Genomic DNA, 15,847 nt, shown 5'->3' on the forward strand with positions numbered 1-15,847 from the left:
TTGACAGCCTTAAAAATTCTATTTCATTCAGGATAAACAATACTTTGGTTGGTTTGAAAAGATGTTTCTTAGACAGCCCAGCTACCTCCTACGCTGTAGGAGTTTCAAAAACGGCTATAAAGAGAATGACAGCTGCTTGAATTCAGAACTAGAAATTAAAATAAAAGCTATTAGAAGTGAAGAAAAAACCCACACCACAGGGAGACAAGCTTTAAAGAATTTTTCTCTCTTCTATAAATTCTAGTTACCTGCCATGAACTTATTTTCACCACAGAAGCAGCTATGTATTTTTTTGAAGGCGTTAAATAAGCCTTTTCCCTCCAGAGAAAGGGGGAAATGTTCATCCCACACAGAAGCATAGTTAAGATTATATAGGAAGTCATATAAGAAGTTGCCGTGTGCTTTGTCGCTGACATTAGGGGGGCTGAGCTTCTGGGAGGCTTCTGGGGAGCCGCCAATGCAGGGGAGGCAGCTTGCATGATTTATGGGTACGCCACAACTCAATTACAGCCCTGAAATTTCTGGCTGCCTTTTCCATCCCATTGATTTCATCATTGTAACAGTGAGTTAAGAAATAATCTGTCTACATATACTGTCACTGATTCAAGCCTGGTCTTAGATTTAACTTCACAATACAGTAATTCCATGTCAGGGAATCATAACATTGCCCCGAAGAAATGGCAAGGGGCCTTGGCACTCAGGAAGTTATTATCCAGCGTCCACCCATGAAGTGTCATGCCAAAAAAATGATAAGAATCAAGGGAAGATCGCCAAGCTTGAGCCGAAGATCTGTTTGTGCCCAGTTACTTAGGGTTGGTTATAATTCTGTGTCAAGCCGATCAGCTTATGTCTACAAGAAAATGTCAATAGCTGTAGAATGTCACTGAAAATTCCCATCAGCAATGGTTTTACTGTGGTTCTTCTTACATTGTGGGGATGACAGGACAGTTACAATTCACTGATAAAAGCATGTTTTCATGAAGGCAATTTCTAAAGATGCTCTCTTGGGAACTGAGATTTGAGAGTACAGAGCTGCCATGACTGTCTGCTATCCACCCTTGACTTCTACTGAAATGATCGTCTTTTAGTTTGGTGGTTGCCTCGCAACCTTTACCTTCCCAGCACATGAGTGAATGTGGATATAGGTCTGTGCGGTAAATAGGGGAAAAGAAATGAGCTCTCCATTGCTCACGGTTATGAGACTGACTATTCTTTCTCTAAGAAGACATACCATTTAGTACTATTTAATATTTTCCTCTTTCCACTGACTTTCCATATATACTATTTACACTAATACATTGTACACTATTTTTATTAAACCTATTTTCCAAAGCGGTTACATATTGCACTATGTATTGAAGATGCTAACAAAATGAGGTATTTCTTTCCTTTTGATGAAAAGGTGGTCTAAATATTAAAATATGGCTGAAGACATCGTTTTGATTATCTGCTTTCATTCTCCACATCGAGTCAGTTAAGAAGTCCCAACAGTTTGCTTTAACACCTGTCCCAGATTTATCTTCTATTCCTAGTGCTGGTTCAACACCATACCAACCTAAACCTAAACTACTTAACCAGCCTTTACCATGGCCTTTCTGATTCTTACAGACAGATTTAAGTCAGATTAAACTTCCTTTAATATTATTTTCCATGTGACAACTCTCCCTTGCTGAAAAACAGTAACTTCTCTTATCATTCTATATATAAGGCACGTTTCTCTGTCTTTAATAATAATATTGAATAGCAGAAGCTAGGATTTGACTGTTTACTATATACCAGACACTATATTAAGCATATTAACCACCTAAACCTTCTCAACCATCCTCAGTAGCACACATTATAACTACTATTTTGTAGTTAATACGATAGATTTAGAGAGGGTAAGCTATCTGAGTAGAATCAGAATACAAAGTCCTCAGACCAGACTTCTAACCATCATTCCTTAGGCTGACCTCCCCTGGTTTGGCAACATCTCATTGGGTTCACTGGTCACTACTCTTCAACCCTGCCCCCGTCTGACCAAGCTGGCCTCTTCTTTACCCTCCTGCCTTATTCTTACTCACCATTGCTGCCGGGCCTTCATTCAAGCTAGTTTCCTCACCTGAAATCATGCCCCAACCAACTGCCAAAATGGCTCCACTCAAGGAAACCATGACACCTTTCCCACCCACCGCAGCCCTGGGGTTGCCTTCCTCAGGGCCCATAAGGCCGACAGCCCAGCACTGGGCACTTGCTACCATGCTGTCTCATTCTTTTACTGTATAGTGACAGAAGGAGAGTAGAATATCGACGCCTTGAAATAGAAACCATGTGTAAACATGATGCAGAGTTTATAAAAACTCTTCAACAGATACACAGAATTCTGATTTTAGTCTCTAGTATGAGAAAAATCACTAATTAATGATAGAGGCAGAAAATCTCCAAACTGCCAGGGGCATTCCATACTTTAGGATTAAAAATCTACATTTCAAAAGACCTTCCAAGAGCCTCCTTTTTAGCTTTCTATTCTCTTGCTTATGCCTCATTCATTATTCAACAAGATTCTTTCCAAATACCAAAGGTGGCTCTCAGCATCACTCTCATTGATATGGGACATTTAAATGTTAGGTAATCATTTAAAAATCTACCTGGGTGTCATTTCAGCTGAAAGGACATCTACATACAACTTATTTATGCAACTCTGATTTTAGAGACTGATCCGTATCACAGTATGTTCCTCCTTAGAACAGAAGGGAAACGATCATGCTTCGTTGTTTATCTATCTCCCTTTTAACAGTTACATTTTCACTTTATGCTTATAAGGCTCTCCATCCTTGTCACACTGTAGGACTACAATAACACATGTTCAACAAAATGTGCTGCAGTTAGCACATCCGGGATCCAAGTGTGAGAGTGCCAACCCAACGATACCCAAGTAAGACCTACTCTATAATAATATTAAATCTTGCCAACTGGCTTGCAAGATGATTCTGTTTTCAACTTGCTATAAATCATATTTTTTAAGTTGCCTAAACAAATAAACTGCTAGATCATGTACAAAAGAAGATGGGCAACAGAATACGTAACTACTCAAGAAGATACAAATAAAAACTAGTCCTATGAATGCCTCATTCTGTTTAAAATTAGAACTAGCATAAAGAAAGAGCTTGGTCAAAATTTAGATGACCACCATCTTGTCTCCCACTCCCCAAATCTCTTTTAAAATTTTTCTTTGGCCTTGAATGAGAATAACAAAGAATCTATCTCATATAGCCTCATGAACTTCCCCTGTACTTGGGAGAATTACAACAACAAAAAAGGTGTCTCTTTACATAAGAGGTAGTAAAGGACATAAATATGGAATGAGCAGGAGAAAATGAACATACATTATAAATTTGTCTGGAGTTACTTTATTATGAATTCTAAGAAAATAAAAACACAGAAAGATCATTTGAGAATGAAAGCAAACCTCTGATTTTTAGTTATCTTTTTAGCACTTTCCAGCATACCTCATATTTTTCTATTTCACAACAGACCCAGCCAAACTTCTCAACTTTGAAGTTCATGAGATTATTAAATGCTATATAAAAATGAACAATATGGCTTCTACCAAATAAAGATAAGGACTTTAGTAAAGATTTAATAGCTGCTTATTTAAAGAAACCTAGCCAGATAGTATATCCATTTCAGTTCGTATTAATCATCAACAAAGATCCTTAAGCAACTAACTAGAATTTTAAAGTCTTTCGCAAATAATAAGTTTAATATCATTTAATCATATATTACAAAGAAAAATAACGAGCACTGTGTATATAATATGGATAAATGTGCCAAAGCCAATTAAAGTCTTTAACAAAGTAAAGACACTAGGCGTCTTTAATTAAACTGGTCACCTCTCAATTGGGATGGGAGTGGGGTTGAATATGTCATAATAAAATTCACGTCTAACAGCAGAGGGTTTCTCTCTCATTTTACGCCAGCTTGGATTCTCTGCTTCCAGGCCTATCCTGCTTCAGCTCATGTAATAGGCTTGCTGACTCTTTGTTAATAATGACTTTTTGATCTGCCTGATGTTAAATTGAAGCCAATTCTGACTGTTTTCCAGGGTTGGCTATTTGGTACATCACTTAGTTTCATACCCTACTCAATGTAGAAGAAGAAATAACATATTACAAACACTTAACTCAAATACCAAATCTGTGACCAAATCATAAGGCTGAAGAAAATCTCCGATCATCTAATCTAGCGCCTTGGATCTTGACAGATAATCCACCTAAATTTAAACAATAACTATTTGTCCTATATTTCATTAAGTCAAGATTAATTTATACTACACTGCATCAATGGGAGAAGGACACATCTACATTTAAAAATCTCTATCACATTCATCTAAGCTACAAAATTGGGAATAATCCACCAAAGTTGACTGTAATGCTTATCTTCACCAGACCTAGTGAAACATAGGAAATTGACTCTACTACCACCAATAAGAAAAAATATTAAGAAGATTAAACTTTTTGAAACCTTCAAGTTGACAATTATAGAACTCAGGCTACTGAAAAAAAAATATTTAAGTACTAGGGACAACAGATTTTTTTGGGGGGGGAGGGGGCAGAGTTTTTCAATATGCTAAGTATAGTCAATAACACAGTTTTTTAGTATGCTTCCCCTGTATGCTTCCTTTCAGAAGCTCTTCTCTTCATTTATCCTCACCACCCTGCCTTTTTTGGAAAATATAATATGTAGACCCTACTCTGTTCTCTCTGAAATAATTCTTTTTCACACAACCTGAGTTTCACTAAAGCTTACCTACAAATAATTGGTGGGGGGGGGGGGAGGAAATAACTTATAGTTTTTAATTGCTTTATCTTATGACCTCTAGATAAAATAAAATTACTCTGTGACAAAATCATGGACTTTCCTGATTCTGACAATTTGCAACAACAACAAATTCCAAGGCTACAATCAAGACAGATTAATGTAAAGTTATAAAATACAAAACGTAGAATAAAACACCATATAAATAATGAACATAAAAACAGACTAAAGGAATTGAATATTTCACAATCTTTTTTCCCTTATAATCAAATAATTAAGAATTATTATATGACCTAAAATCTAGGAAAGCTATGATTATATGCCATCGTGAGCATTCCCATAAAAGATGTACCAAGCACCACTTCAGCAACTTCTTACCCATTAATAATCACTTTCCAACACAATGGTCAAAAGATCAGTCACCATGTATACTGATTGGATATTATGATTCAATTCCTTAAAATACCAAAAAAGTAGATGTGATTCTAAGACAAACAGTCACTCTGGTCATTTCCTTTATGAAATACAGCCAATTTGGTTTTGCTCAAGGGCCAGTGAGCCAGTGCAGATTTTATTCTACATCTCCTTGACTTCTTTTTCTCTTCCTACTTCCCAACATTTGCCTCCTTCACTATTTATTAACACTTCCACCAGAGGACAAGTGAGATACAAGAAAAGGTGCAATTCAAACCAGTCAGTTTTACTCCTTATTAGCAACTCCGCTGAGAGAGAGTGAGAGTGAGAAAAAAAGAGAACAAAAAAAAGTTAGGTAGGATCAGAAGTTGAAACTAAAAAGGAAGCTCTGAAATTATAGGTTGATTTTAAGGATTCATGCCCTTCCTCTGGAAAATAAGGATCTGATTGTAAAACTAATAGTTGTATCATATGATGCCCATCTTAAACGATGTGAAAGAATACCGGCACACGTTAGCCCCCCCCACCGTGTTATTACAGGAAGCATTCTGAGGCTTCCTGCAGAGACTCCCTAATCAGTTGTCACTTGCATGCATGGATCTTTCGATATTAGCTACCTGGACATTTGACTATATAGCTCCTTACGATGAAAGGTACTGCATTTGTTTCTGTCTTCATTCCCTTCCTCCTTCTGACAATCACCTCATACTTCCAAACCAATATAACTTCAGTAGCTTGCAAGGATAATAAATGAAAGATACAAAAAAGAAAAAAAGGTTATAACAAAAAGAAGAACGAAGATTAATTACGAATTCAGGAAATGTCCTCAAAAGGTCCCACAACCAAAGAGTCACAGTTTCAGACATGCCTGCTGAACTAGAGGTTCTTAGAATCACCTTACCCCTCCATGCCAATAACCGCATGATTACAAATCGGCAGTCAGTAATTTCTACGTGACACATCGTCTTGTTTTGTAGAGATCAGTGCATAAAATTCAAATTTCCAAGCTTTCTTTAAAAAACTAGGCAATCTGACGATACTGAGACAATGTGGCCACGTGACAACAAGTAACTGGAACATGTTAGCCAGGACAGGACAGTAGAACTTCCATTCTGCCAGAGTCCCACTGCACCTTAGTTCACTGGGCCTGACCCCTGAAGGCAGGTCACTTCGCCACGCCTACTGTACGATGAGGCGCCAGCCTTGCAAGAAAACGTGGGCCAAATAAGATGCAGAAGCCCTAAGCTTCAGTGCAATAGAAAACTATGCCTTTAATCTAGATGTATTTAACATTAGACTATCAGCTCCTCTCAAAAGATCTGCTTTAATTTTAGTTCCTCTTCCATTTGTCTCAGAGTTATGTAACCTCACAGGAGGTCACACAAGTTTCCCAAAAAAAGAAATTTAAGCTGTCTTTTAAAAATAAAAAAAGAAACATGCATAACAAATAACAAACACAAACCTGAAACTCGCATTTTCTCTCTGACAAGAAGGCTTTACCCTCCTTGTTAATCTCAAAAAATTATCTTAAGGTGAAAAGAAATTAAAACACAAAGGAAGGAAAAGAATGGCCTTCCCTGAGGACATATGATATGCCATACTCTCAACATGCTGTCAAGCAGAAAAATAGAATCAACATCTTACCATCTTCCAGCTCCAGACAAAGATTATACACGGCCACGGGTCTCTTCGTCCTCTGGCCTTGTCTCTTCGATTGTCTTGGTGGAGCATTTGGGGGTGATGTTGACAGGGAGACTGGCTCCAGGAATGTCGCATCGGGCGGGGTCCTAAAAATCTGCCATCGAAGCATAAAGGACATTAATTGTTTCCCATGAACAGAAACCTGTGTGTTGCAATAGTAAACCAGTATCAAGCAACATTTGATTTGGAGCTCATCCAAAACAAGCTGGAGCCAAAAATCCATTCCTTCAAATCGTGGGTACAGGTCGTAAGTCTTTCATTTATTTTCTTAACAGAAGATTTCAAAATACAATTTCTAGTTAAAATTAAGTAAAAGCAATGTCCAATCATTATATTTCAAAATAAATTCGTTCCAAAACTAAATATGTATAATTAACTTTACCAGGTATAGACAATACCACAGCTATTCACCCACAAAGAAAGTAGCCAGGATAAAACATTAAAAGTAAATATCCCATTTAGTTTCATACAGGGTTATGTTTATGCCAAATGCTGGTCTCAATTTTTTTTCAGCTACATAAACAGAAACATATGACTGTAAATATTTTTTACACATTTAAAAATAGCTTATGCTTATGAAATTACCTTTCAGATTCCCATGTACATTTTTCATAAAATACTTTATAGATTTTATCAATTACTGCCTTCCAACTGCCCTTAATAATTTCCCTTCCATTTATGAAACCTAGAATATTAGCACCTTGATAATCTACAGTGTCACTCATATATCAGCAATAATAACATTAATTAAAATGTGCTGCTTCTTTGCTTAACAATTTTTTTTTTCTTTTGAGAAAAGCAATCTGTCCCATAAAGGGAAGCATATCATGCAGAGGTAATTTATAATAGACCTTCCACAGCTGCCAAGACCTGAGTTCAGAGGTTTCCTGTCCCCAACAACACTGGAGACCCTTCAGCCTTCAATGAAGTCATAAAATAAAATATTTAGACACATCAACCTAATAGACACTGCATCTCCAAGAGGCCTAATGCTCCCCAAGTGAAAGCAGGAAACAGGAAGAAAGCTTGCTACCATTAAACAAAACATAAATATAAAACTCACAATAAAAAAGGCACTGTGGGAAAGCCCCACTGCTGCAAGGAAATGATTATTTATGCATTTAAATAAAAAAGGCATGTGACCCGTGTATACGAGTGAGGGGATCACATATGCATATCACATTTAACAACTAACTACCATGTCAGAGTTACGATCGCGGAGTCTAAAAGTTCTCACCTAGAAACTATTATATACCAATAAAAATAGACAATTTCAACAGAGCATTTGCTTTATATAGTACCATACTGCCCCCTCATGCGTAAATGGGATACAAAATGATTTAAATTACTGTGGACAAATATTTGCTAGTGAAAATTTAATTTAGTGCTCCAACTGGCAACCTGCTAACACCATATTTCCACAGACTCTGTGTTCCAATAGGGCACTCCAGCAAATAGCAAACTACTTATCTGCCTTAAAAAATCCTCTGCTGTCTAAACGACTGTCCACAGCTGGATTTATTACCATCTGTCACTACTCAAATTAAGGAAGGTTGTGGAGTGGTGGGAACAGGAGAGAAGTTAGGTTGAGAAGCGTATGACAATGTGAAGGAGAGAAGTTGGGAAAACTTACTTCCATTGAAAGAAAACAGCCCGTGTGTGGCCAACTGTTGGAATAGCTTCTTACCTATGTTTGATCTTTACAAATATGGGAAATGCCTCTGGGACGGTACTGGAATAGGAAACCAAACAACACACAGAGCCAATACACCCAAAGCCTAAATAAACAATGGGAAAGTTACATCCCAGAACTGATTCTGCATAGCTGATAATCTTCTGAACAGATCTTCCTCTAAGACCCACCCCGATGACTGTTGTTCCCTCCACACACACCTCAGGGTAACAAGATGGGTAGGATTGTGGGGGGTAGGGGGGAGTTGTGGGGAGCAGCTCAAGCGTTCAGAGCCATACTGCAAGCCACCAAGCAAGGCAGGACCTGAGAGTGCAACTCCAATGCTCTCAGGGGAAAGATCTGAGACATCCCAGGGCTAAGTATGGAATTCTGCAAGCCTCCAGAATACTTATGACATCGTTTATATCAGAACATCTGCGAGAATATTATTTAGCCATAAAAAAAAACACAAGGAAATCTTGCCACATGTGACAACATGATGGACATGGAGGGCATTATGCTAAGTGAAATCAGACAGAGAAACACCAATGCTTCACGATCTAACTTACATGAGGAATTTTTAAAAACCTAACTAATAGGTTAGAACAGATTGATGGCTGCCAGAGGCAGGGGGATGGGAGTAGGGGGCAAATGGGTGAAAGCAGTCAAAAGGTACAAATTTCTTCCAGCTAAATGTACGTGAGGTGACGGGCATTAAGCAAACTGATTGTGTGGTAATCATTTCACCATACATACACGTATCAAACCATTATACTGTACACCTCAAACTAATACACATTTTTTATGTCAATTATATCTGAATGAAACTCGGGAAAAATTCTATCTGGGAATGGGGACTGGGCTTCAGGTTTATTTGCTTTTCTTTGATCTGCATTTTAAAGCTTCCAGGTGATTCTTCTCTGGAGCCAAGGCTGAGAAATACCTATTCAGACAAACATTCCACAGCATTTTATACTTGTGTTGGATGGACCACAGTCAAAATCAAAACACCAGAAATATTATCTCAGAAAAACTGGCACTGAACACACACAATCGATTCCTTGGACCCGCTCAAGTCATAATTAGAGCAAAATATTTCAAAGATGCTAAATACCGACCACTTCCTCAACAAACTCCACGTTGTATTAACATTTCAAAGAGTTATCCTGTCATCTGAATTTGGTGGTACCAAGGCACATTTGCTCACTTGAGAAGGCACTATCCTGGCTTTTAAGTCTTCTCAGCTATGAATGTATAGACTACTCCTTAAAACATGTGTAATGAGGGCCATAACACCTAGATCTCATGTTATTACAGACATTAAATGAGAAAATGTTTATAAACTGTTTAGTACAGCACTTGACACATCATAACTAGAAATCAATGGGAGCTACTGGTATTTGCAATATGATCACATGTGATAATAAAAATGGATTTAGACCTTCATTACTCTGCTCAACCACTGTTTTGAGAGGGCACTAATTCTTTAAAGTCTTGAATATTCCTCAAATTCACTGTTTAGTTATTCTAAACACATGATTCTAAAATGTTTTATGGAAGAAGCTCATCAAGCAGTGGGGGTGAAAGGGAAGAAACAAATAGAGCCCCTTATCAAATTCCCAAGTCAGCTAGAATCACAAAATTATTTTGTGTATTCATTTCTGCACTTCAGCACTGAAATCTGAGATTTAAATTACTTCGTCTTTCATTAAATACATTTAACATTTAAAAGCACGTACTAGGTAGTAGGCTTTCTTTCTGTTTAATATTCTCACAACTTTTGAGGGAAGCATTGTTCCCCACATGAACATGTGATATAAGCTCAAATGATAAAAACTCAAAGATTAAACAATTAATCCAAATGTCCAGTTTGAAAATGGCAGAGTTGGTATCTTTGCTCTCAGTTCTGATTCCAGAGCCCCTACTGCTAGTTTAAAAAACAAACAAAATATAATCATTAGGGGGAAAAAATCACCAACTATAATGTTCTATATCTGTTTAAAAAGAGTAAAACTGGAGATTATCGGTATAATTTCAGATTATATGTAAGACTCACCATCATTGTGCCATGACTTCCTAGATGTTTCACGAACACATCACTTTGTATATGCATCTACCTTATTTGCCAATGCACAAGACTCAAGTTCCCAATTACTTTTGTTTGTTTTTTAAGCTACAAAGCTATGTTCTTATGGTTCTCTCTGAAACACCAGAAATAACTTTTTTTTTTTAATATTCTTTTTAAGTTTAGGAGAGGAGGAAACAGTAAACTGTTTACTTTACAATTTTGTCCTGTTTCCTGGCCATCTGATTCTAGAAGTTACAAATTTACTTATCTTGTTCTATTATGGCCAAGATGTGTGTCATCTTCGACTATAATACTGACTTCCCAATTCTAGAACCACTGCATGGATGCAAATTCCTTTGCTGCCCAGGTCTCTTTCCAAAGTCTCTTGACTCTCTTAACTTCCCTAGCATCTTATTACCTTTGTTGTAGGGCAGATGAACTCATCTTCAACAATACTAAAAGATCAAGTCTACTCAAAACATTTGTTTCAGGGTAGAAAGTGTCTTCACTGCACCTACGTATTTTACAACAAAGAAAAACTCAAACCAGACAAGACAAAGACAAAACACAAAACTCCACACATAGATATGTCAGGTAGATAAGCGCTTATTCAGATCTACTAAGTGTTAGCACAAACACAAGTCTGGCACCACTGTTAAGTCACAGATTCTGCAGACTCAACAGACTCACATTTATGCCCATGGGACTCAGCCATACATATAAATACCTCCCAGAGTCCTTCAGGCTCTGCTACCAGGGGCCACATATGGTAATGATTGGGCCACTTCTGCCAGAAATGCTTTGTAGATAACAGGAAATAAAAATGGTCTCTGAAAATTTTGCTTTAATACCCAACTCAAACCTTCAGCATTTGATTCAACTAAACAAACAATATGGTTAAAGGAAATTAAGGGGGATGAGATAATTTTTTTTACATGTTTCTACAGGAGAATCCACTGGTCTTTACTGTGATAGGGAGATTACTAATATGTGTGCATACTCCCATCATCTTGAATAATAATAGTTGCAACTATTGGGTAGTTGAAATATACCTGACATATTCCTATGACCAACTGGTTGACCTACGAAGATTTGAACCCAGATTTCCTGATTCTAGTGTGGATGTGTTAGTCAGTGTGTTGCCCTGTCTCCAATGTTACCCAATCACATTAAGCCCCATTCATACTCTGTCCTCTTTGATGGTGGCCTAGCTCACATAACTATACTATCCATAAACACAAAGAGATTTAGCCAGAAGATGGTTGGAAACCAATGCCTACTCCCCTTAGTGAACATTTAACATACAAGGAGGGACAAAAATAAAATTTCCAATCTTCTTTCCACAATATTTAGCTACGAAATGGCCAAATATTCCTTTCAGCTCCAGAGTCTATAGTGTGCTTAGACCAAGGTTATATGACTCTAAGTTGGCACCAAGGTAGCATGAACCTTCCATCTGTAACATAACTTTAGAATTCAGCTACTGTGTGAACAGTACAAAAGAACTCTGAAAACTTTCCAGCTGTCTGTCTTCGAATCAGCTCTACCCCATGACTAAATATGGGTCTATTACAGAAAATTTAACTAGAATCGATAATAGGGACTGACAGTGAAATACCAGTCAGGTTCAGTCTAGACGCTGGAAATATACTAAGGCTTCATGTTTGTTCTGGTTCATTAAAACTCAGACTCTCAGAGCGAAAAGTGTCCTACCTATCACTTAGGCCAAGCCCTTTTCTCACAGTTGAACAAACCAAGGCCCCTGTGGTTAAAGATTTGCTCATATTTATACCACTAGTTAGTGGTAAACTCAAGCTTTATTCCCAGACCAAGGCCTCAACACCAACTGCTATTTCCCATCTGGCTGGGTCTGAACCTTTCTTCCCAAACACTATTCTTTATGCATGTGCCTCCTCATCAGGGGAGATTTTGCTTAATAGCTGCAACTCCTCAAAGTGCTTTCATATGCATTATCTGATGCAAACCTCAACACTTAGATCTGTGAGGCTGACATTGGACCCTGCTACAAGGTTTTGTTCAGAGTCCACCTGCTGCCCATCAGCATGAGGCTCCTTCCATTATGTCACAGCAGATACTGAGAAGGGCAGCCAGGAAAAATGGGATAGAAAAAGGAAGGCAGGAGACGTTCTCAGTCCCAGCCTATTCATCCTACAGGCTCAGGCTTTCACTATGGCCCTGACTTACCATGAGCTTTTTGAAAAACAACTTCAATGTTGCATTACAAACTCCCTCCCTGCCATAACTCACCCCCCCCCAAAAAAAAATAAAGCAAAGCAAAAAGTGTACTTTTTGGAATTTATCAGACTGCTAGGGTTCATGTTTTTCTTCCTTTCCAAGCTTTTAGCTTTAATTTCTAGAGACATTTTCAGACATCTTCCCAACTCCTAATGGCGTATACCGCGTTAATTTCTTCAGCACTCCATGTGCTGTAAAACATAGAGTAATACATAATTGACTTTGGTTTTTATTACTTCAAGATTTTAGTAAATGACAACTTTTATCTACCAAACAGTATTAATGAAACACACCCCAGAACTACCTACCCTAAACCATGGGTATTTTCAGTGGCATTAACTGTGTATGCAACATCAGTGCCCTGGTATTTCCAGTGTTCAACAAAAACTGACAGAGGTAATAATAATAATTAACAACTCTGATACATCGGTAAGCAAATGGCATTAAGTAAAGGTTCACAGGCTCACTAAATAGCTTTCTCTCTAACCAATTCATAAGGTAAACTCCTGATTAAGCTGAAACTACATTGCTCTTACAGTCACAGTGTGAACATACATTCCCAGTTATAAAATGCTGTGTTTTCTGGTTTGCAAACCCTTAAAAACACTCCAGGTGCAGTTGTATCAGTTTGCACCTGCAAACATTTGGGAAACACAAGCATACAACCTTCTGAAGTCAGAAGAATACATTTTCCCAAACACAGCTGTAACTTTGACTTTCAAAACCCAAATGTCTACAAATATTCTTAACTAAATAAAAACCCAATGCCTACCTAGAATTTTATTTTCTATTTGTCTTTTGCTCACATACAAAAAGTTTACATTACAGTATAAAAGCCCAGAATAAAATTAACTCCTCCTCCAATTTCAGTGTCGAACTTCTTCCAATTTTTTTTTTGTTCTTTTTCACCCTTTATCTTTCCAAAACTTTTCATTCCCTTAGAAATCACTTGGTCCTAGGGTGCATGGATGGCTCAGTTGCTTAAGTGTCTGACTTTAGCTCAGGTCGTGATCTCATGGTTCGTGGGTTCAAGCCCCGGGTCGGGCTCTGTGCTGACAGCTCAGAGCCCTGGAGCCTGCTTCAGATTTTGTGTCTCCCTCTCTCTCTGCCCCTCCCCCCACTTATGCTCTCTCTTCCTCTCAAAAATAAACAAACATTAAAACAAAAACTTAAAAAAAAATCACTTCGTCCTAACAGTAGTACAGAGGATCAGAACACAAGAAGCCTACCATTTGCAGTCCCCAAAGGCCTGGGGATCCACAAGGAGAGACCTCCCCAACACAGGACTAGCTCTAGCCATGACAAAAAGCAGGACCCTCCCTGAATGTTACCTGTGAAACTTTATATCAAATATAAGTAAACATATTCAGAACTCACTGATTCATCATTTTATGAACATTTCAAGGTGAATGACATTTTTCTTTTGGAATACAAGCTATGACCCCTCCTCGTTTAGTAGGCCACAATGACCATTTCCCTAGAAAGAAAGAATAAGCCATGGATCTATTTATTCTCTAAGAGGAAATGTGTGAATTTTAATCACAGTGAAGAAAACATCTCCTGAAGGCATGTATATGATTGTATTTATCAGAATCATCTAAAACCTCAAGTATGTGTGCCCCCAGGTATGGCCTACATATTTAAGAAATAGTGCAACACACTTTTTTTCCTCCATTTTAATGCTCATAAAAATGAAATGCCTAGGGGCACCTGGGTGGCTCAGTCGGTTAAGCATCCAACATCTAACTCTTGATTTCGGCTCAGGTAATAATCTCACAATCATGAGGTTGAGGCCCATGTGGGGCTCTGCACTGACAGTGTGGAGCCTGCTTGGGAGTCTCTCTCTCTCTCTCTCTCTCTCTCTCTCTGCCCCTCCCTCTGCTTGCTTGCTCTCTCTCAAAAAAAAAAAAAAATGTCTAAGCAAAACCATGTTTTGAAGGTGGTCAATGGTAATTCTTTATGAGAAGCTGCATGGTGGGGGGACAGGGGATATTTACCAGCCTTCACATTAAATCAATAGCTTTAGGGGTGCCTGGGTGGCTCAGTCACTTAAGCACAGACTTCGGCTCAGGTCATGATCTCACAGCTTGTGGGTTTCAGCCCCACGTGGGGCTCTGTGCTGACAGCTCAGAGCCTGGAGCCTGCTTTGGATTCTGTGTCTCCCTCTCTCTCTGCCCCTCCCCCACTCACACTGTCTCTCTCTCTCTCTCTCTCTCTCTCTCTCTCTCCCTCTCTTTCAAAAAAATAAATAAATATCAAAAAAATTTTGTTTGTTAATCAACAGCTTTAAAATTTATAGGAATAGTTTGGTAATAATGTAGGGGTCAGGGTACTGATCTCCCTTCTCCCATGCAATCAAAAATCCACATAGAACTTTTGACTTTCCAAAACCTTTAACTACTAATAGCCTAGTATTGACCAGAAGTCTTACTGATAACAAACAGTTAATCAACAAATATTTTGTGTGTCATATGTATTATACATTGTATTCTTAGAATAAAGTGAGCTAAAGTAAATGTTACTAAGAAAATCATAAGGGAAATACCATACTATATCTTAAAAAAAAAAAAACCATGTGTAAGTGGAACTGCACAGTTGAAACTCATATTGTGCAAAGGTCAATTGTATAATTTATTCATGTTACAAAAGTGATAACTAACACATTACAGTCCTTGTAGAAGTTCCGGTAAACTCAAGGGAAAAAAACCTCTTTAAAGAAGATAAAAACCATCCATCATCCCACACATAGGAACATTTCTGTTAAAATTTTAATGACTATTCTTCAGAGTTTTTTTTTTTTCCATGTAACATTTGTCTCATTTTATTTTATTTTATTATTTTGGAGAGAGAAAGAACGTACAAATAGGGGAGAGGGAGAGGGGGAGAGGGAGAGGGAGAGGGAGAGGGAGAGGGAGAGGGAGAGGGAGAGGGAGAGGGAG

The 15,847-nt window shown here is 38.0% G+C and overlaps 1 protein-coding gene across 3 annotated transcripts in view; it reads right to left on the bottom strand.

The window, feature by feature from the left end:
* ARHGAP10 (Rho GTPase activating protein 10) overlaps positions 1-15,847 on the bottom strand; it is a 339,539-nt gene that overhangs the window by 48,370 nt on the left and 275,322 nt on the right. For all 3 annotated transcript variants that reach the window (XM_040472772.1, XM_040472753.1, XM_040472763.1), the window contains one exon: positions 6,856-7,006. In XM_040472772.1, the coding sequence (XP_040328706.1) occupies positions 6,856-7,006 (151 nt within the window). The remainder of the gene's footprint in view (positions 1-6,855; positions 7,007-15,847) is intronic.

Source organism: Herpailurus yagouaroundi, unplaced genomic scaffold, assembly GCF_014898765.1.
Source record: "Herpailurus yagouaroundi ecotype Mexico unplaced genomic scaffold, PumYag 28, whole genome shotgun sequence".
Classification (NCBI taxonomy): domain Eukaryota; kingdom Metazoa; phylum Chordata; class Mammalia; order Carnivora; family Felidae; genus Herpailurus; species Herpailurus yagouaroundi.